The sequence below is a fragment of the Heloderma suspectum genome, chromosome 7, assembly GCF_057233095.1.
Source record: "Heloderma suspectum isolate Gila_16-S chromosome 7, 16-S_ref, whole genome shotgun sequence".
Lineage (NCBI taxonomy): Eukaryota > Metazoa > Chordata > Lepidosauria > Squamata > Helodermatidae > Heloderma > Heloderma suspectum.
Genome location: NC_139464.1, coordinates 102,249,964 through 102,272,016, shown reverse-complemented (window position 1 = coordinate 102,272,016; position 22,053 = coordinate 102,249,964). Strand labels below are relative to the sequence as shown.

The window sequence follows — 22,053 nt, the reverse complement described above, 5'->3', positions numbered from 1 at the left end:
TCTCACTGAATGCACTCAGTCCTCAGTGTTTGGGGTGGGGGGATCCCCCAAAGAGCCCCCCACCCCATCTAAAGATTGTAGTTTTTCTCCCTCTCTCATAATACTAGAACTTGGGGTATCCCATGAAGGTGATTGGTGGGAGATTCAAGGAAGTACTTCTTCATACAGTGCATAGTTAAACTGTGGAATTCACTACCACAAGATGTACTGATGGCCACCAATTTGAATGGCTTTAAAAGGGGGTTAGACAAATTCCTGGAAGGCTATCAATGGCCACTAGTCCTGATGGCTATATGCTGCTTCCAGTACAGAGGTAGTGAACCTATGTATACCAGTCGCTGGGAAACATGGGTGGGAGGGTGCTGATGCCCTCATGTCCTGCTTGTGGGTTTCCTGCAGGCAGCTGGTTGGCCACCGTGTGAACAGAATGCTGGACTAGATGGACCCTTGGTCTGATCCAGCAGGGCTCTCCTTACATTCTTAAACCTTGGAGTTCCTCAAGCCTGCTGATACCTCCCTCTTGTGGATAGTGCCATTTTGGCTACATAAGGATCCACGCTCACTTGGCTTCTGAAATAGAAAGCAGTACTTCCAACTGCTGAGGCAGCAATCCTATGGGGAGTAAACTATATTGAACTCGGGGGAATTAATTTCTAGGTAAATATACACAGAAACAATTAGTTAATGGGATTTTTGCTGTAAACTGTTGCCCCTTCCTAAACCTTTGGGATTAGAGCAAGCTGTAAGCTCAGTAAGAACAACAGTAACAAATGAAAGCCAGTGTGGTGTAGTGGCGAGAGTGCTGGACTGGGAGCCGGGAGATCCGGGTTCTAGTCCCCACTCGGCCATGGAAGCTCACTGGGTGACTTTGGGCCAGTCACAGACTCTCGGCCCAACCTACCTCACAGGGTTGTTGTTGTGAGGATAAAATGGAGAGGAGGAGGATTATCTACGCCGCCTTGGGTTTCTTAAAGAGGAAAAATGGCGGGATATAAATGTAATAAATAAATAAATGATTTCCAGGGAGTTTCAGAAAAACATCTATTTCTGTTTTATTGACTATTCTAAAGCCTTTGACTGTGTGGATTACAACAAATTGTGGCAAGTTCTTGGTGGTATGGGGATACCAAGTCATCTTGTCTGCCTCCTGAGGAATCTGTATAACGACCAAGTAGCAATGGTAAGAACAGACCACAGAACAACGGACTGGTTTAAGATTGGGAAAGGAGTGCGGCAGGGTTGCATACTCTCACCCTACCTATTCAACCTGTACGCAGAACACATCATGCAACGTGCTGGGCTTGATGAATCCAAGGCTGGCGTTAAAATTGCTGGAAGAAACATTAACAATCTCCGATATGCAGATGATACCACTTTGATGTCTGAAAGCGAGGAGGAGCTGAGGAACCTCATGACGAAGGTGAAAGAAGAAAGTGCAAAAGCTGGGCTGCAGTTAAACCTCAAAAAACCCAAGATTATGGCAACCAGCTGGATTGATAACTGGCGGCAAATAGAGGGAGAAAACGTGGAGGCAGTGACAGACTTTGTATTTCTAGGCACAAAGATTACTGCAGACGCTGACTGCAGCCAGAAAATCAGAAGACGTTTACTTCTTGGAGGAGAGCAATGAGAAATCTTGATAAAATAGTTAAGAGCAGAGACATCACACTGACAACAAAGGTCCGCATAGTTAAAGCAGTGGTATTCCCTGTAGTAACCTATGGCTGGAAGAGCTAGACCATAAGGAAGGCTGAGCGAAGTACTCTGGCCACATAATGAGAAGACAGGATACCCTGGAGAAGATGCTGATGCTAGGGAAAGTGGAAGGCAAAAGGAAGAGGGCTGACCAAGGGCAAGATGGATGGATGATATTCTGGAGGTGATGGACTCGACCTTGGGGGAGCTGGGGGTGGCGACAGCCGACAGGAAGCTCTGGCATGGGCTGGTGCATGAAGTCAGGAAGAGTCGGAAGCGACTGAGCGAATAAACAACAACAAATGATTTAACAGTAACAAGTGATTTACGTGAGAAACTGGCCTCAACTTTAGTATGATTTGATGTTGGCAACTACTGTGCTTGAAAAGGGGACAGCATTTTTGGTGGGGGGGGGAGGAGTGGAAGGTGAAGAAACAGGAGCGACTTAATGGAGCTTCGCGTTTTCCAAAAATTCTAGGCATAGCTCCAGAATTACTGTTGTGCCTGTGCATCCCTCTGGCTCCGTCCCAATGCTTTCGGGAAAGCATGCAGCACTTTCCGTCTTTTACAAGAAACGGAGGGGTTCCTCTTTTCAAGCTTGCTGCGCCGCGCCCAGCAGAGCGAGAGACTTCCGCAGTCTTTCTCCTGCTGTTGTTCCTTCGCCTTGCTCAACGCTTCGGAGTTCTTGCGTCACCCTGCTTCAGACATCCACACGTATCACTCTGGTTCGATTAAAAAAGCATCAAAAAGAGTAATAACAATCCCTGGGGATAGCCTGTATACTTTTATTCTTACACTGTGTAACGTGCTATTTATATACTTTAAATTCATTTGGCCTATAGGAGATGACTCACGCATTTTGGGGGGGTGAGGATCTTTCCGCATTTGGGGGGCTCCTACTGCCCGACTTCCTTTCATGAAGAGGGGCGAGGCTCCATAGTGGAGCTTTCCTTCGAGGACAATCGACACGTACGACGATTTATTTCACACCTCATTCCTCTCTCTTTTCTTTTTTAGCAGGAATGCAAGATGTGGGAATTCCCTGTTACGCTGGTGGCTTCAGCCGATACGCAGAAAGCGGCAGCCAGTCACGTGCCCTGTACACGCCTACTGAGAAGTCCCGTTGGGTTCAATGAGACTTACTCCCTAGTAAGCGGGCACAGGATGGCATGCGGCCTGGCTTTTACGGGCAGCGCTGCATTGCACTTCACATCTGCCGTGGGGAGGTGTAACGTGGCTGGACGTTGGCGAAGCGCGGTCAGCGGGGCTCCCAGGCGCGTTTACGCGGATGGCGGTCCAAGCTGCATGTGCAGGCACAGTAGAGTTCCACACTGCACATGTTTGCCGAGGAAAACGCCGGTGTAACACGGGTGTTTTCCGAAGAAATTGTCGCCGCGGTGCTAGCCCGCTGAGATTTACAGCGCCGCTCCCTCGCGAGCAGCGGCCGAGTCCGGAACAGTGAATCTCCCGTGCGACACGCGCGCCCCTCGCACGCCCGGCCTCGGTCCCAGGCGGGGCAAGCCGTCGCCGCCGCCACCCCTTCCCGCAGCTCCGAGCGGTAGACCGCGGCGCCCTCCTCCCCCGCTTCTTTCCCGACACTCCAAGGCGCCGCTTGCCCCCTCACAGACGATGAAGCACGCCGCTTGTTCTGGATTTATCAACCCGGAACAAAGGATCGCCCTGCTTCGATTGCCGCCTCCGATTAGAATTCCCACTCCGCCTCGGAGTATTCCTCCGAAAATAGCAGCGGGGAGAGGCGTGCGTTGTGTAGCGAGGGGCGCGGGGGAGGCTCGAGTAACGCGTGCCCTCAGTGTTTTTGCAGTCCCGGGCCTGCGCAGGTCTGCCCGTCAGTAAACTGCATCCAGCTCAACGCGCCTTACTCCCAAGTAACTGTGTCTCATAGGACTGCAGCCTTGAAAGTAACACCGAGGGGGTAGCCAGGCAAAGCAGAGAACAGCGTCAACGCGCCCGAAAGAATTTCTTGAGTACCCCGACGAAACAGTTAACGCGCCGCTGCCCTTTCTATTTCCTGCGACTGCGACGCCCGGACTGACTCGCCCGCGCCAAGAACTAGGGGCACGACGCAAACTTTTCTCCCCTCAGGCGCATAGCCCCGCCCCCTGCTCCCGCGGCGGGAAGCAGAGCAAGCCAGCCGCGCGCCGCTTGGGAACCGTTATAAGAAAGCCCTCCCCCGCCCCCTTCCTGGACGGTTCTACTGGTCAACCGGGAAGGGGGGTCACGCGCGACTCTCATGGTGGTGACGTCACACACACACACACACACACACACACGCGCGCGCGCCCCGCTCTTCGTCCCCTCCCCCTCGGCCCCTTTCCGTCAGTCCGCTGTCGGCGTTTTTCGCCCGCGAGCTTCTTCGGCGCTGCTCAGTCGCTTCGCTCGTTCCCGCCCTCCTCTCGCCACCCGCCCCGCGCCATCTCGGTGCCTGCCCGGGAAATTCCGCTAGCGCCACCTCTCCCCCGTTCGCTCTGCCCCGCCTCTTGCCCTATGTTCGGTCCGGACAAACTGTTGGGGCAGCTGTCCAAGCTGGACAGATACGGGAATATGGCGTCCGTGGGGGATTTGAACCCGTCCAGCTCCAACGTCCCGGCCACTAGGGTGGAAATATCCGTGTCCTGCAGGTGAGAAAAGGGGGCAGGGCATGGGGGGCGGCTTTGGGTTGTCCCGGTACTGATATGCGTCTGACTCTGGCGGACGGGAAAGTAGAAGAGGTCGGAGCGGCGTGGCGTGGCGTGGCGTGCCGTGTGACAGAGGAATCCCCGCTTTTCCGGGTTTGTGCGGGTGGACGAACGTGTGAACGAGAAAGATTTAGTCTCGTGTTGCCGCCGTCTCGGGGGTGGTGGGAGGTGAAATGGCTTCCTGCTGTGGTGCCCCCTGGATGTGGAATTCCGCGACCACGGAGGGAGCGAGGCGCCTGCAGTTCCTCCATCCGAAGAGGAGCGGGGTAGGAATTCGCCACCGCGGAGGAAGTGGTTCTCGGTGGGCACGCACAGATCACAGCGTGACCCACCGATGGTGGTGCTGGTACGATGTTCTCTCCCCCTGGAAGTTCGTGGAGTGTGAAAGCCCTCCTCTGTGCAATATGGGGGGGGGGGGAGGTGACGCACACTCTCAGGGCAGTTAACAGCAGTAACTTGTGCCTTAATGGACCGCAATAAAAAAGGTAACTTAACAGGAACCTAGAGAGACGGGTAGGGAGAGCGTGGGGTGGTTGTGGAAATGAGAATTTAAAAAATATTAATACCAAGAGTACTTAAAAACAACGGAACACCACTCTTACTGCCTCCCCACATGTTCCCCCAGATATGCGAGGTGTATGACATCTGGTTCTACTTGTGGTGTGTTTCTTTTCTCAGCGCTCCTGCCATTCTGAAAAGTTGTGAAATGCATTTCCTCTGTTTGTTGTGTTTTGGGGCGGGCAACATGACCATCCTTCTTTCTAACCTAAGGGGCAACTTCTTGTTCCACCTGTGGTGGCACTTGCGTGGTGCTCCTGTAGGTATTAGACTTGTAGTGGGAGTGAAAATCCCCTTTGCATTATACATCTGAAATTATTTTCCCCTGGTGTTGCTTCCTGTATGTAACTTGGGCAGGAAAGTACTGTGCTTTACTTCCCATCATTTATTTTACCAGTGTTGGTTCTTGTGTATGAGAGGAGATCACAGTCTGTGCCTCTACACCATAGTATTTCCTAGATCTGAACGAAAGTCAACATTTCCATTGGTAACCTTCTGGGTTTGGATGGGATGAGAATCCCTATCTCTCAGTTGTGGACTAAGGTGGCAATCCCCTTCCTTTGGTGAGTGAGATGAATAGGATCAGGGATTGAAATGTATCTTTTGGCTCTGGTGACCCCTCCTCCCCCTCAAAATGTGTAAAGCATAGCAGGAGTAGGGTCAAAAATAAAAATCCCTTTTCTCCTAGAGTCTGATTGAAATCACAAGAAGGATAAGGGTGCCATCCTTTTCCTTGTGTTGGAGTAAAGTAAGGAAGGTTATGAAACCCCAGAAATTGCATGTTAGCTTTTCTCCATACACTGGGCATGAGGCAGTAGTGATTTATTTGCAGTGTCTTTGCTTGATCTGTGAGCTTGCTGAAGATACTTTTGTTGTTGTTTTGGGAATGAGTCAGCCAAGAATGTAAACTGGGGTACAAAAAGGCTGAATACTCAATGTTTCTTTGTTCCTTGTTACAGGGAGAAGGAAATGGTAGGGAAATGTTGATTGCATTCCCTTGGGAAGAGTAGTGTGTGTTCCTGTAATTTACTTTACTTGAGACAAAGATTTCTTAAATCAGATTTATCCTGAAGAAATTGCCTTGAAATTTTGTTGTTAGGGAGCAGGTCATTCAATCTGATTTCTTCACTATGCATACTTTTGAAATTGGTAATGCATATTATGAAGTCAGCATCCATTGTGTTGGGTTTTTTTTTAACTGTTGCCTCCTTATTTTAATAGGAATCTTTACAGAGTCTGGGGTCTTGGAGCTCTAACAAAGAATTATAGCTTATTTCTAATACAACTCCTGTCCTTGAAGAGGGAAAAATGAATATGTATATTCATGCTCAGAAACTTGTGGAGGAGAGGGAGAAAGATATTCAAATTATTATTGTCTCCAGACTTTTGCTTTAGCTGTTTCCTTGAACGGTTATACTCAGATGCCTCTATCATCAAGAAAATCAGATGAAAACAGAATATTCCTATCTTATTCCAGAGTGTTTTCTAAATGTAATAGTGTTTATTTTTGTAATGCTTAATTATAAAATAGACATCAAAAACAGTGACTCTGTACTTCTTTGCAACATAATTGGTTAGGTATCTTTTTCATGTAATCAAGCAAATGTAGGTACCTGTGTCTGATGCTGGCAAACATAGGGACCAGTGTCAGATGTTGACAAAACATGGCGTGATCCAGTTTTTGCTACACCTCTGTAGTCATACTTTGCTTGTCATGGGAGTAAAATCCCCTGGTGACAGATAACAATCTGTCTCTTGTACTGTAGTAGTACCTTTTAAAGCTGCACTCCAGATGTATATTGTCCTAATGTTTTGGAAACATTTGTCCCTTTCTTAGAGATGGCTACAAATGAAGAAGGAATATTGGGCAGAGCACACTGATGCTAATGCAGGGCTGGAAATACTTCTGGTGCCTGGTTTCTCAGGCACTTGGACATTTGACACTGAGGCCTAGAAATCTGCAGCATTTATTAAGCTGTTTGCAGAGATGATACTTACACATTTGATGCAATTTTCTAAGTAACAAACACACAAAAAGTGGTGTGGAAGTCTAGGAATTTGAATTAATGTTCTAGCCCTAATAACTTTACTGTAGGAAATGCTGTTCTTGTTACTAAAAAGCGTATGTATGATTGGACATACCAACCATGGACGGAGCAATCTTATGCGGATAGACAGCCGCCTCTGAACTTGGAGGTGACTGCCTATCTAATGCACAGTGGGAGGAGCACAGAGGGGATCATCTCCTCCATGCTCCAGCTTCCCTGCATTCGCAGCTCGATGGCCGATTTTGGCTGTCTAGCCACGGGACATCGGAGCGCAGGGTGGGGAGGCCGGACGACACATAGGAAGTGTTGTATGAGCACTTCTGCATTCCCCGCCCCTGGGAATGCCTCCCTTTGCCCTGCTGTGCGCTGCTCATATGAGGGCGGAGCGTGGGCATGATCTGCGCCACCTACAAGGGTGGGGAAGCGGTTCTCTGGGAACTGACCTTGGTTCCCAGAAACGGACCAATCCTATGGCCATCTAGCCGCTGTCTAGCAGCCACAGGGTTGGGCCCTAAGACACTCACCCGATTCACACATAACGGTGGCAGATCATGGGTTAATTGGTCCTATCAGAGATTGTTTCCTGATGTGTGAGCCCGAATGCTACGCCTCTGTTTGGATGTAATGGTAGCATCCAGTGGCAAATTGTGTCTTAATTAACCCACACGTTGTGGGGATGCGCATTGTGTGCGAGCCGCTTCCTGTTTCCATTAACAGCCTTTGAATGACACATTCGAGGACTGTTTCTGTGATGTCTGAACAAGGGCACTTGGGGTTGTTTGTGGGTTAAACAACCAATGTTAACCCAAGAACAAGCTATGATTACTTCTTAGGTTAACTGTGGGTTGTTTAACCCCCAAGTAACCCCTAGTGTCCAGGTTTGCACATCACAAAACAACCTCCGATCGGGCTGATTGGAAGGCATGCACTGGGCACGTGACTCAGCAAATCGTGGGTGAATTAACTGCATTTCAGTAAAAAATCTACATAATATAACATTTAAATCACATTAAGACCCTGTTCAGATGTTGCTCTAAACCATGATGGATAGGTGGTTTTTGCTAACAATGGTGCCTTAGCGTGTCGTGTGTGGGGAAAAACCCACGTTCCTCGTGGTTCGTAAGCCACCCCAGCTAGCCACCCTCCTGCAACAGGGTTAAGGGGTCCCAGGATGGGTTACCGTATCATCTGGAGGACTCCCTGGTGGTTAAAACGGGCTCCCTAATAGGCATGGCGGAGAATTCCACCACGGATCTCGGTGAGGCCGAATGCCAGTGCATTCGGCCCCCCAAAATCCATGGCGGAACGAAGCCCCCTCACCCTGCGAAATGGGCCTGGAATGGAGCATCTACCTGCTGCCGTCCGTGCTGCATAGTGAATGGTGGCCGCAGCCGCCATTCACTTTGTCCATATAGCCATAATAGGCTACGTAAGTATTTACGTAGCCTATCATGGCTAACGCAGGGACGTCATTTACGTCCCTGCGGAAGCCGTGATAGGCTACGTAAGTATTTACATAGCCTATCGCGGCAAAGCTAAGGGAACGCAAATGGCGGTGGCTGCGGCGGCCGCCATTTGCGTTCTCTTTTTTTCCTGCTGTAATAGGCTACGTAAATATTTACATAGCCTCTCGCGGCAAAACAGAGGGACGCAAATGGCATAGTGGCTGCCATTTGTGCCCCTCTGTTTTGCCGTGAGAGGCTACGTAAATATTTACGTAGCTTATCACGGCGGGGAAAAAAAGGGAACGCAAATGGCGGCCGCCGTAGCAGCCCCCATTTGCGTTCGCTGTTTTTTTTTTTTTCCGTGATAGGCTACGTAAATATTTACGTAGCTATCACAGGGTGGCGTAGGGACGCAAATGGCATCCCCTACACAGGACGCCATTTGTGTCCACAACAGCCCAGCAGCGGCTGGAGGCCCCGCAGGAGCGGAGCCAGCCGGGCAAGATTCTGTGGGGGAGGAACAGATCACCTCCCCCCCCTCGAGGATTCTAGGGGGAGGAACGGATCGCCTCCTCCCACCTGCGGAACCCGGCAGAGCCAGGTAAGTGGGGTTTCATACACCCCTACTCCCTAAGACTTCCAGGCTCTGACCATGGAGTCTGCCGGCTAGATCATCCACCTGCCGGCAACGCTCTAGCTGCCGCAGACTTTCTCTATGGTCACACAGCATTGCAGATGCCAGGAATGGGTTGTTTATGAAAGCTAATGAAAACAGAAGTGATGAGCAGATGGGAAGCAGTTTGCTTTGGTGCAGCCCCAACAATTCATGGATTAAACAACTCATGAATTGGCATCACAGGCAAACCATGGTTTACAGATGCTTGTTTGATTTCATTGTCTGTCTCCTCTGTGCTCCAGTCTGTACATTCAGTGACCATTGGAGACAAAGTAGTGGCCCTGTAGTATGCCAAACATGCCAAACCATAGGTAATGTAAAGCCACTTCAACCCATGGTTCTGATCTGTGTGGCCAATTGCAAACAGTGGTTATCAATTCAGATATTGCTCTAAACCAAAATTAGCCTTCCTAAACTATGATATGGCATAATGTTTGATTCCAGACAATGAGGCTAACTTCCCATTTTAAAAAGACAGCTGTCATGCATTTGACGTTAGTTTTGCGAGTATGAAGTCTAGAAGTGTATATTAAACATAAAATTTGAGAATCTGAGGTTTCTGGCAGTTACGCAGATTTATTTGAAGATACCTGCTTTGAACCTTTGAATCTGGAGGCTTAAGTAAATGTAGCTTTGTATCTTAAAAACAGATTACTTGTGTCACATTTTGTGAGCTGTATTTTTAAGGTTTAGTTCAAATGTAATATCTGTTGTATGATACTTGAAATTTTAAGAAACATATGTTGAGATGTGTAATCACATCAGGCTGGTATAATAAAAATATATTCAAAGAGCTCTTTCATAAGATATGCTTAGGTGATTTCTTTTTCCATATGTTAGGTAAACAAAGCAAACAATGCTAGTTATTTAATATTTATGCAGAAGAAATACAACTTTTTCAGTTGATTATTTTTGTATTTGCAAAACCAAAATAAGTCTGAAGAGTAGCCACCTTGGGCTCCTTGTGAAAAAGGGCGGGATATAAATACATAAAATGTTACTCTTGCATAGGTTTTTTTGTAGGCATGAATCAACTTTGTCAGATGGATGAAGTGATATCATCACTGGCATATAACAACACACACACAATGTTTTTATTTGGTTATATTTTTGTATCCCACCCTTCAATCCAATAACTCAGGGTGATGTACATGGTGTTCTTTTTTTGCCCATCCCAAATGTTTTCCTCATAGCAGCTCTGTCAGGTGGGTTAGGCTAAAAGAGTGACAAGCCAGGGCTGTCCTACGACCTTAATGGATGACTTTGGATTTGAAGCTGGGTCTCATAAATCTTCCCATATATAGTATATATTCCTTATTATAGACCAGAGGTGGACAGAAGGTAGAGTGGGATCTACTGGTAGAACTCCAGGTTATTTGTAGTAGATCAGCAAGGGTCTCTGAGTCCCAGTTGTTCAACAATATCAATGAAAAGACTGCAGTTCTGTGCAAATTTACCCTGATCCATGGACAAATTGTATAATTCTGAGCCTCTGTGTTACCCAGCTGTAAAATGGGACTTTATGCTTAAGAGTGCTGGCATAACTTGCTATTTCATAAACTTGCAATTGGGGTTTTTATAAAATCACCACATTTCTCTGACTCAGATGATCAGGGGACTGGAAACAAAGCCCTATGAAGAGAGACTGAAAGAAGTGGACATGTTTAGCCTTGAGAAGAGAAGACTGAGGGGAGATATGAGAGCGCTCTTCAAGTCCTTCAAAGGTTGTCACAGAGAAGAAGGCCAGGATCTCTTCTTGATCATCCCAGAGTGCAGGACACAGAATAATGGGCTGAAGTTACAGGAAGCCAGATTCCGGCTGAACATCAGGAAAAACTTCCTGACTGTTGGAGCAATACAACAATGGAACCAATTACCTAGCGAGGTAGTGGGCTCTCCCACACTGGAGGCAATCAAGATGAGCCTGGACAGCCATCTGTCAGGGATGCTCTGACCTGGATTCCTGTATTGAGCAGGGGGTTGGACTCGATGGCCTTGTAGTTACCTTCCAACTCTACTGTTCTATGATTCTATGACTCAGTATTTCTCACCCATAAAATAAGAGTATTAATTTGTTGCCTTTGACCAGGTCTTGATGCAGCTCTGTTGCCAGTTTTAGAGTTGTGTGTTAGAATCTCTGATATGTAGTCATTCATATGTAGACTTGTACTTGTAGTAGCACATGCAAGTTATTCAAGCATGTGGGTGTGCTGGGAGCAGGGCCTTTAATTACTGTGGCCCCAAGCCATGAAGGACTTTGTAGGTTAACATCAGCATCTTGAAATGAACTGGGAGCCAGTGAAAATGATACAATACTGGTGTGATACGGTCATAACACCCAGTTCTAACTGGCATATTTTGTACTAATTGAATTTTCTGGACTGTCTTCAAGGGGAGCCCCACATACAACACATTGCAGTAATCCAACCAGGAGGTTAAAAGGGTATAGATCACTGAAGCCAGGCTATTACTATCTAGTTAGGGTCATAGCTGGCATACAAGTCTAAACTGGTAGGAGGTGCTCCGAGCCACAGAAGCCCCTTTTCCTCTAATGGGAGAGCTGGCTTTCCAGTCATCCCCATTTATGCTCCTTTGGGGGGGGGGTGCGCACGTGTGCGTGCAAACCCTTCCAGGCAGATTGAAACCTCTCATCTGAACAGTCGAACCACCCACCAGCAGTACCTCCATCTTGTCTGGATTGAGCTTCAGTGTAAAAACTATAATTTTTATACCTTTTAGATAAAAAAAAAAAAGACTTCACAACCAGCATGACACCCCAAGTAAAGACTTACAAAACTGGGCTGAATATACACATAGCAGTTATACCATTATCGTACCATTATTATAACTATTGGTACACGTGACACCAGTGGTCACCAATAGTTATGATAACGGTATGATAATGGTATAACTGCTATGTGTAGCTTCAGCCTGGTCTGAATGTTGGAAATGCTGATTCTTACCCTAAAACAAAAGACTAGACAGCCTTTCCTGCCATAGCCATAACAGAAAGGAGTACTTTGTGAAGATGGCTGTCTCAAAGATGCACACTGAGGAAATCTATTCATGACATTCATGGCATATTGGACATCACATACCACATTTCGGAGAGAAATCACTCAACGTATGAGTTGCATACCTTGCTCAGTGTTGCCCTCTTGTCCTGCTTTGAGACATATGCATATTTGCAGGTCTGAATAGAATCTGATACTGCCCCATCTAGCCTTGTGCACGTGACAGATGTTTTGCATGATCCCTTTCTCTTCCTTTTCCCTCCTGGGCTGAGGTTGAAGGAAAGACTCCCAGCTTACTGTTCTTTTGCCAAGATGGAGTATGTGTGGTCTGCTCTAAAACTGAGGAACCTAGTAACAACTGTGTGTCAAGAAGTATTTCCTTTTGTCTGACCTGCATCTACTACTAATCAATTTCATTTGGAGACCCCAAGTTCTAGTATGATGAATGTGAAAAAATTCTTTCTCTCAACTTTCTTTGAACTACTGACAGTCTTATATACCTCTACCTAGGCATGTATGGATTCCCCACCATCCGTTCCGGTGGGGAATCCACCCGGGGGGGGGAGGAGATCCATTCATCCCCCCCCCGGAATCTTCCGGAGCAGCTCCGCTCTGCGAGGATTCTGCAGAGCCACCCGGCTTGAGGGCCGCTTGCCTGCTGGACCCGTCCCGTTCTCCTCCGTGCCGATCACCTTAAAAAAAAAAAAGGCGATCGGCGTGGAGGCGAATGGGATGGGTCCAGGAGCAAACAGCCAGAGCTCTTCCATGAGGAATCCTCCTGGAGCGGACGTAAGTAGGGCTGATCCCCTGAGGATTCCGGATGCCAGGTTCCAAAGAATCCGGCCCCATTTGAATCGGCAGCGGATTTCTCTAACATCCCTACCTCTACCATGTGTCGTTCCCCATCTTTTTTTTTCTAAACTAAAGAGGCCCAAACATTTTAATTTTTCTGCACCTTTTCCAGCTCTACAGTATCTTTTTTGAGCTACAGTTTTTCAAAAGTGGCTGCATCATAAATCTGTGTAAAGGTATTAGAGTACTAGTCATTTTATTTCCAATCCCTTTTTTTAGTCATCCCTAGCATTGATTTTGTCTCTTAACACCTCTATCACATACTGAGTTGGTGTTTTCACTGAGTTATATAACACAACTCCTCAATTTCTGGAGCTAGTACAGAGCCATTCAGTGTATTTGTAGTTGAGATCCCCCCCCCCCCGCCCCAATGTGCATTGCTTTACACTTACGTTGAAGGTCATTTGCCATTTTGTGGTCCATTCACCTGATTTAGAGAAGGCCTTCAATTTCTTTACAGTCTGCTTGGGTTTTCACTATATTGAATAATCTATATCAGCTTGGCTGCATCACAGTTCACTTTAGAGCATTTATGAATATTACCATCAGTCCCAATACAGATCCTGGGGGGACCCTATTTGTTCCCTCCATTGTGAAAATTTTCAATTTACTCCTACCCTCTTCTTCCTGTTTTTCAGCCAATTGCTGATACTTAAGAAGACCTGCTGTCTTATCTCATGACTGCTCAGTTTACTCAGGAATGCTTGATGAGAAATGTTGTCAAAAGCGTTTTGGAAATCCATGTTTATGTCTACTCACTGGATAACCCCATATACATGTTTATTTGACACTCTCAAAGAATTTTAAAACATCTGTGAGGTAGAACTTCCCTTTGCAGATGCCATGCTGATTTTTCCTCAGCGAAGTTTGTTCTTCTGTAGGTTCAGTGATTTAATAATGTTCTCCACCAATTTGCCTGAATAGATATTGGGGTAATGGGTCTGTAAATTACTTTTAAATTTCTGTTTGTAAAAATCAGTGCCCTATCCTCCTTTGTCAATGCCTTCTTGTCTCTGATGGTCAGAGCCACCTCCCTGACTGGTTTCATGCTTATGATGTATTCAAATAATTTTTGTTGTCTTAATTTTTTTTGAGTCAGAGGAAGAAAGTCTATGCCTACCTATTCTTCTTTGCAATTATGTGGATTTGGCAACAGTTCTGTTTTTTTTAATAGGAACTTAAAACTATTTCTGCACTGCAAGTTAACATGCTTTAACTTGTTTTTAATTTTCCCCATCCCATGTTTGCCCAAAAACAGGGCCAGGAAAAAATTTTGCACTTCCCCATGCCTGAGGAATGTGCGAAAATGGTTTTTTAAAAAACAGTTCTTTGGTTTTCCACAGATGCATATGTTCAGAACAATGGGAAATGGAAGGATACCGGCTGGCCCCTTCAGCATCCCTGTATGTTGCACTTGGCAAACATAGCGGAGTGCAGGAGTGACAAGCCTGTATCATGTCCCCTTCCCCGTAAAGATCCCTCAAGCTGCCTCTGTTTTGAGATCTGTCAAAGCTGAGGTAGCAAGAGTAATCTTTAGGGTGCTTTTAAATTCCTATGGGTTTGTATTACTGCAGTTATATGTTGGGCTGCCCTTGAAAACTATTTGGAAACTTCAGCTCGATTAGAACATGTTAGCTAGATTACTAACTGTAACAAGCTAGTCTGAACATATTTCAGTTGTGTTAAAAGATCTTCCCCTTTACTTAACAAAATACACTTTCGTCCTAATGCAAATGTTATCCTATAATATAGTTCAGTATTTTATGAATTCATGGTTTGCTCATATATATTGCCCTTAGAAATGAATATGGATGTCAGTGGATACTTTTCTTATCCTCTATTTAGCTACAACTATGAAAGATTTGATTTCATCATAAGTAGAAAATCTAGTTTGGGGCTAAATGTAGTAAAAATTAATGTTCATTTGGGGGTAAATAAAAATAAATCCTCTGATAAATACGGGGTTGGCTAGGTTTTCATTTGCCTAGTAGAGGGTAGTATATATATATTTAGAGGAATTGTTAGCAGAGCATAAAATAGTTCTGTTTTCTTAATCATTTTAAGGAAACTTTATACCCTCAAACATTTCATTGTAGAAAATAGAGATGTTACATTTGAGTAAGTCTTATAATGCCCTTTTGCTTTAGTGGCCCCTCTCTTCCTTTTTTATTATATTTTTTGAAAGCATTTCTCTACCTGCTTGTATTCATTTACTCAGCAATAGCCATTCTTGTTGTGTACTGGCTGTGTTAGTAAACTGACCATAACACTTCTATTGTTTTAGAAAATTACCAATGTTTAATAGAATGATTGATTTATTATTTTATTTATTATTAGCATTTATATACCGCCTTATCTGTTAAATAGCCATCAAGGTGGTGCACAACAATGTAAACAATAAAAGGTTTCAACAATAAAAAATTTAAGTACATTAAAAACATGAAAATATTAAACTACTCCTTTTAAAAGACTAAATTGGAAAAAATGCATCTTTACACCCTTTCTAAAGGCCAAGACAGCGGGAGTCAATCATAGTTCTTGAGGGAACACATTCCATAATTTGAGGGCACAGAGGAGAAATCCCTTTCATTGTGCCAACAGATGGTCCTCTGTGTTCATAGTGAGACAGGTGATCTCTTAGCCAGGTCCTAAGCCATTTACGATGCAATCCTATGCATGTTTAGACAGAAAAAAGCTGTGGAATCCTGGGAGTTGTAGGACTTTTTTCTGTCTGAACACGCATAGGATTGCTCCCCTAGGGATTTAAAGGTTAAGACCAGTGCCTTGAATTGAGCCTGGATTGGCAACGAGAGCAGATCTTTCAGGATAGGTGTAATATGGTTCTTATACCGTATACCAATTAGCAGCTTCTGGATACTCTTCAGAGGGAGGCCCAAGTAGAGCCCATTGCAGTAGTAGTCTAAACATGATGTAACCAAGGCACGGATAACTGTTGCCCAGGCAGACCAATTCAGGAAGGGTCACAACTAGTGCACCAAGCATAATTGTGGAAATACACTCCTTGCCACTGCTGTCATCTGAAGATCCAGGGACAATGTAAGATCAAGGCGCACTCCCAAACTAAAGATCTGATCCTTCAGGAGGAGTGCAAACCCTCCCAGAATAGGTTGAATTCCAGTCTCTGAGTCAGGCTTTCTACTGACCCATTAACACCTCTGTCTTTGCTGGGTTTAATTTCAGCTTGTTCATCCTCATCCAGCCCATTATTGAACCCAGGCAGCATTCAAGGGTTTCATCTGCTTCCTTGGTGATAGGTGACAAAGAGCAATAGAACTGGGTGTCATCAGCATATTGGTGGCACTTTACTCCAAATCGCTGCATGACCCCTCCCAGTGGTTCCATATTGATATTGAACAAAATGGAGCACAAGATAGAGCCATGTGGGACACAACAGGCCAATGACCATGGAGTCGAACAGTAATCCCCCAGCACCACTTTCTGGATGTGGCCTAACAAAAAGGATGGGAACCACTGCAAACAGCACCCTCAAGGCCTAGCCCTGCCAGATGATCCGAAAGGATGCCATGGTCAATGGTATCAAAGCTGCCAAAAGGTCCAAGAGAACGAATAGGGCTGTGCTTCCTCCATCCAGTTCCCAGAGTAGGTCAGTTACAATGGTGACCAAAGCAGTCTCCGTCCCATATCCCAGCAGAAAGCCTGATTGAAATGGGTCTAGATAATCAGTTTCATTCAGATGCATCTGGAGTTCCAGCACCACCACCTTTTCAATCACCTTAGTCAAGCATGGTACATTTGAGACTGGCCTAGAGTTAGCTCTCCTCTTTAATAAAATTCTTATTACTGCCTCTTTTAAGCAAGAGGGAATAACACCCCCCCCCCCTGCAAGGAGGCATTAATCACTTCCCTTAGCCATGGCATCAGTCCTACTTTGGCTGATTTAATCAGGCAAGGACAAGAGTTGAATACACAGGTGGTGGCCTTCATTGCTCTAGTTACCCTGTCCACATCCTCAAGATCCACAAGCTGAAAAGAATCCAAAAAACCCTGGACAATGTTTGCCAAGATTATGTCACTTCATCCGCAAAGAATGAAGCAAATTGTTCACAGTGAGCCACTGACTGCTCTGTTTCCCAGTCTCCAGCATTCTGCCGAAGGAGGCCTTGCACAGTATGAAAAAGCATTGCCAATCTATTCTTGGCGGATGTGATGGTGACAGAAACATGAGCTTTCTTTGCAGCTTTCACTACTGTGGTATTGGCAGCCAGTCCAAAACTAACCAGATAGTGATCTGATCATGACAACGGAGTCACACATAATTCCTCCACCTTCAGATTAATATCAAAGTGGATCTATTTGTACTTCTAGAATAATTGCAAATAGGGAAGGTGATTTACCTGGGATTGTTGTTCAGTCGTTCAGTCGTGTCCGACTCTTCGTGACCCCATGGACCATAGCACGCCAGGCCTTCCTTTCCTGCGCTCTCTCCCGGAGCGTGCTCAAGTTCATATTCATTGCATCGGTGATGCTATCTAGCCATCTCATCCTCTGCCGTCCCCTTCTCCTTTTGCCTTCAGTCTTTCCCAGCATCAAGGTCTTTTCCAGGGAGTTTTCTCTTCGCATTAGGTGGCCAAAATATTGGAGCTTCAGCTTCATTATCTGTCCTTCCAATGAGCACTCAGGGTTGATTTCCTTTAGGATGGACTGATTTGACCTCCTTGCAGTCCAGGGGACTCGTAAGAGTCTTCTCCAGCACCACAGTTCGAAAGCATCAATTCTTCGGCGCTCAGCCTTCCTTATAGTCCAGCTCTCACAGCCATACATTACTACTGGGAAAACCATAGCTTTGATTAGACGGACCTTTGTCGGCAAGGTGATGTCTCTGCTTCTTACTATGCTGTCTAGGTTGGCCATAGCTTTCCTCCCAAGGAGCAAGCGTCTTTTAATTTCATGGCTACAGTCACCGTCTGCGGTGATCTTGGAGCCCAAGAAAGTAAAATCTGTCACTGCTTCCATTTCTTCCCCTTCTATATGCCAGGAGGTGATAGGGCCAGATGACATGATCTTCGTTTTTTTAATGTTGAGTTTCAAACCAGCTTTTGCACTCTCCTCTTTCACCCTCAACAAGAGGCTCTTGAGATCCTCTTCGCTTTCTGCCATTAGGGTGGTATCGTCTGCATATCGGAGGTTGTTGATAATTCTCCCGGCAATCTTAATTCCGACCTGTGATTCATCCAACCCGGCATTTCTCATGATGTACTCTGCATATAAGTTAAATAAGCAGGGTGACAATATGCAGCCTTGTCGTACTCCTTTCCCAATTTTGAACCAATCGGTTGTTCCATCTCTGGTTCTTACTGTTCCTTCTTGATCCTCGTACAGGTTTCTCAGGAGACAGGTAAGGTGGTCTGGTACTCCCATCTCTTTCAGAATTTGCCACAGTTTATTGTGATCCACACAATCAAAGGCTTTAGCGTAGTCAGTGAAGCAGAAATAGACGTTTTTCTGGAATTCTCTTGCTTTCTCCATGATGCAGCGAATGTTGGCGATTTGATCTCTAGTTCCTCTGCCTCTTCTAAACCCAGCTTGTACTTCTGGTAGTTCTCGGTTCGCATACTGCTGAAGCCTAGCTTGTAGGATTTTGAGCATCACCTTGCTGGCATGTGAAATGAGCGCAATTCTGCGGTAGTTTGAACACTCTTTGGCGTTGCCCTTCTTTGGAATTGGAATGTAAACTGACCTTTTCCAGTCTTGTGGCCACTGTTGAGTGTTCCAGATTTGTTGGCATATTGAATGCAGCACTTTAACAGCATCGTCTTTTAGGATTTTAAATAGCTCAGCTGGAAGACTGTCATCTCCGCTAGCTTTGTTGTTACTAATGCTTCCTAAGGCCCACTTGACTTCACTCTCGAGGATGTCCGGCTCAAGTTCAGTGACCGCACTATCATGGCTATCAGGGACATTCAGATCTTTCCTGTATAGTTCTTCTGTGTATTCTTGCCACCTCTTCTTAATCTCATCTGCTTCTGTTAGGTCCCTGCCTTCTTTGTCCTTTATCATGCCCATCTTTGCACAAAACGTTCCCTTGAGATCTCCAATTTTCTTGAAGAGATCTCTAGTCTTTCCCATTCTGTTGTTTTCCTCGATTTCTTTGCATTGTTCATTTAAGAAGGCCTTCTTGTCTGTCCTTGCTATTCTCTGGAACTCTGCATTTAGTTGGGTATATCTTCCCCTTTCTCCCTTGCTTTTCGCTTCCCTTCTTTCCTCAGCTACTTGTAAAGCCTCATCAGACAGCCACTTGGCTTTCTTGCATTTCTTTTTCTTTGGGACGGATTTCGTTGCTGCCTCCTGAACAATGTTACGGACCTCCGTCCATAGTTCCTCAGGCACTCTGTCTATCAGGTCTAATCCCTGAAATCTATTCCTCACCTCCACTGTATATTCATCAGGGATATGATTTAGGTCATACCTGAACGGTTTAGTGGTTTTCCCGACGTTCTTCAATTTAAGCCGAAATTTTGCAAGAAGCAGCTCATGATCTGAGCCACAGTCAGCTCCAGGTCTTGTTTTTACTGACTGTATGGAGCTTCTCCATCTTTGGCTGCAAAGGACATAATCAATCTGATTTCGATACTGACCATCTGGTGAGGTCCATGTGTAGAGTCGCCTCTTGTGCTGTTGGAAAAGAGTGTTTGCTATGATCAGCATGTTCTCTTGGCAAAACTCTATTAGCTTTTGTCCTGCTTCATTTTGTACACCAAGGCCATGCCTGCCTGTTATCCCGGTGATTTCTTGACTTCCTACTTTAGCATTCCAATCCCCTATGATGAAAAGGACATCTTTTTTTGGTGTGAGTTCTAGAAGGTGTTGTAGGTCTTCATAGAACCGATCAACCTCAGCTTCTTCGTCCTCAGTGGTTGGGGCATAGACTTGAATTACTGTGATGTTGAATGGTTTGCCTTGAATTCGTACTGAGATCATTCTATCATTTTTAAGATTGTACCCCAGTACTGCTTTTCCCACCCTTTTGTTGACTATGAGTGCTACTCCATTTCTTCTAAGGGATTCTTGCCCACAATAGTAGATATGATGGTCACCTGAATTAAATTCGCCCATGCCTGTCCATTTTAGTTCGCTGATTCCCAAGATGTCGATGTTCAATCTTGCCATCTCATGTTTGACCACCTCCAGCTTACCTTGATTCATTGATCTGACATTCCAGGTTCCTAAACAATATTGTTCTTTACAGCATCGGATTTTCTTTTCACCGCCAGACACATCCACAGCTGAGTGTCCTTTCGGGTTTGGCCCAGCCGCTTCACTCTTTCTGGCGCTACTTGGAAATACCCTCTGCTCTTCCCCAGTAGCATATTGGACACCTTCTGACCTGAGGGGCTCATCTTCCGGCGTCATATCTTTTAGCCTTGTGATACGTTCCATGGGGTTTTCTTGGCAAGAATACTGGAGTGGGTTGCCATTTCCTTCTCCAGTGGACCACATTTTGTTAGAACTCTCTGCCATGACCTGTCCGTCTTGGGTGGCCCTGCACGGCATAGCTTATGGCTTCACTGAGTTACGCAAGCCCCTTTGCCACAACAAGGCAGTGATCCATGAAGGGGATTACCTGGGATAGGTAGCAGAAAAATTTAGTCTCTGGTAAGTAGGGATTGTTGGTGCACATTTTTATTATTTTAGAATGTGAGTAATTATTATTTTAAACAGCTATGGGTCCAGTCTAACCGCCCTGGTCACAGAAGGAGAATTGCTGTCATAGAACGACCCCCTTTCGTGAGTGCAATTTTCTTTCTCTGAACAAATGATTAAGTTGGATGCAGCCACATGGAAATAATCACTTGCCTAATGACCTATGATGAGTAAGAACATCCTCCAGGGGATCAGACAGGGAACTTTTTAAAAAGTAGGGTTTCCTTTGTTTTATGCTTCAAATGACTGAAATGCTAATGTTATTCACACTTTTGTGGTAGAACATAGTTCCAACTACACATGCATTGGAACAGGCTGAACCTAGAGATATAAAATTTCCAGAAATTTTGAGGCAATGGGGAAAAAATCATGGAAAAATATGTAATACTATTTTTAGCGCTTTTTACAGATAGGAAGTCATTTTGTTCCTTTAGGAATATAAAATGTATTATGCAAAACCTGTTTTTTCATTAAATTATCATTAAAATTAAAAATATTTAAATATAAACACAATAAATTTGTAACTGTTGTCTGAATAGCCTGTTCTTTAAAATTTATATACCAAACATGATAATAAGCAGACCAAATCATACATAATACAATTTACAGAGCAATCCTACAGTCCTCAGACATTGCCTGTAGACAGAGCTACAACCGCAGAGGAGTTCTGATCGTGGATCTTCCCTTCCCCCTCCCAGTTGCTGGTGGAAAGCTTCTCTTATGAGGTCGCAACTGTGACCTTGTAAGAGATGGAGAGGGAGAAAAGGGAGCAAAATGGTGGGAGGGGAGGGAGGACAGGCCTGGGTCTGCTCCATCGAAGAGCCTTGCTGTCCCCACCAACTTCTGCAAGTAGTCCCTGAAACAACTGAATCATCCTTCCTAGAAGCTAGAAGAAGCAGGAAGATATGGACTGTTGTACAGCATCTGTTCTTGTTTGTTTGGAATTGGTTGGGGTGGAGTTTAAGGAGGTCTGCTCTGAAGGAAAAGTTATCAAGAGCTTATTTAGCTGGGGAAGACATGCTTACCTATTAGGAATGGTAACCAAGTATATTTTTATTCCCTTTTGTAAATGTTTCCCCTTAATAAACACATTTATTTTAGTTTATTCTGAGAGGTTGTCTCTAGTGGTTGTATCAAGCCCATGGCTACACCATAGGAACCAGGCTACTGAGTTTCTTTTAGGTATAGAGGGTTTATTTTGGTGACAGCAGTAAAAAGTTTGATAGCTGAGGCAGCATTCCCTAATGGTGCAATCTAACTGTGTCCTTTATTAAAAACTCTGGCAGTGAGTTCCATAGACCCAAGCCTCAAAGTGTTTGTTTTTTAAAAGAAGCATATATGGAATAACCCACACGTTCCATTGCATGTGGTAGTAGTGGCAGGATA

The 22,053-nt window shown here is 45.3% G+C and overlaps 1 protein-coding gene across 7 annotated transcripts in view; it reads left to right on the top strand.

Moving 5' to 3' along the window:
- The first annotated feature begins 4,034 nt into the window (after positions 1-4,034).
- Positions 4,035-22,053, top strand: part of CPNE8 (copine 8) — a 91,142-nt gene continuing 73,123 nt past the window's right edge. For 4 of the 7 annotated variants that reach the window (XM_084811003.1, XM_084811000.1, XM_084811002.1 and 1 more), the window contains exon 1: positions 4,035-4,334. In XM_084811003.1, coding sequence (XP_084667129.1) covers positions 4,201-4,334 — 134 coding nt within the window. In that variant the 5' untranslated portion in view covers positions 4,035-4,200. Of the gene's footprint in view, positions 4,877-22,053 lie in introns of all 7 variants that reach the window. The other 3 variants (XM_084811005.1, XM_084811006.1, XM_084811004.1) reach the window with 2 other exon arrangements.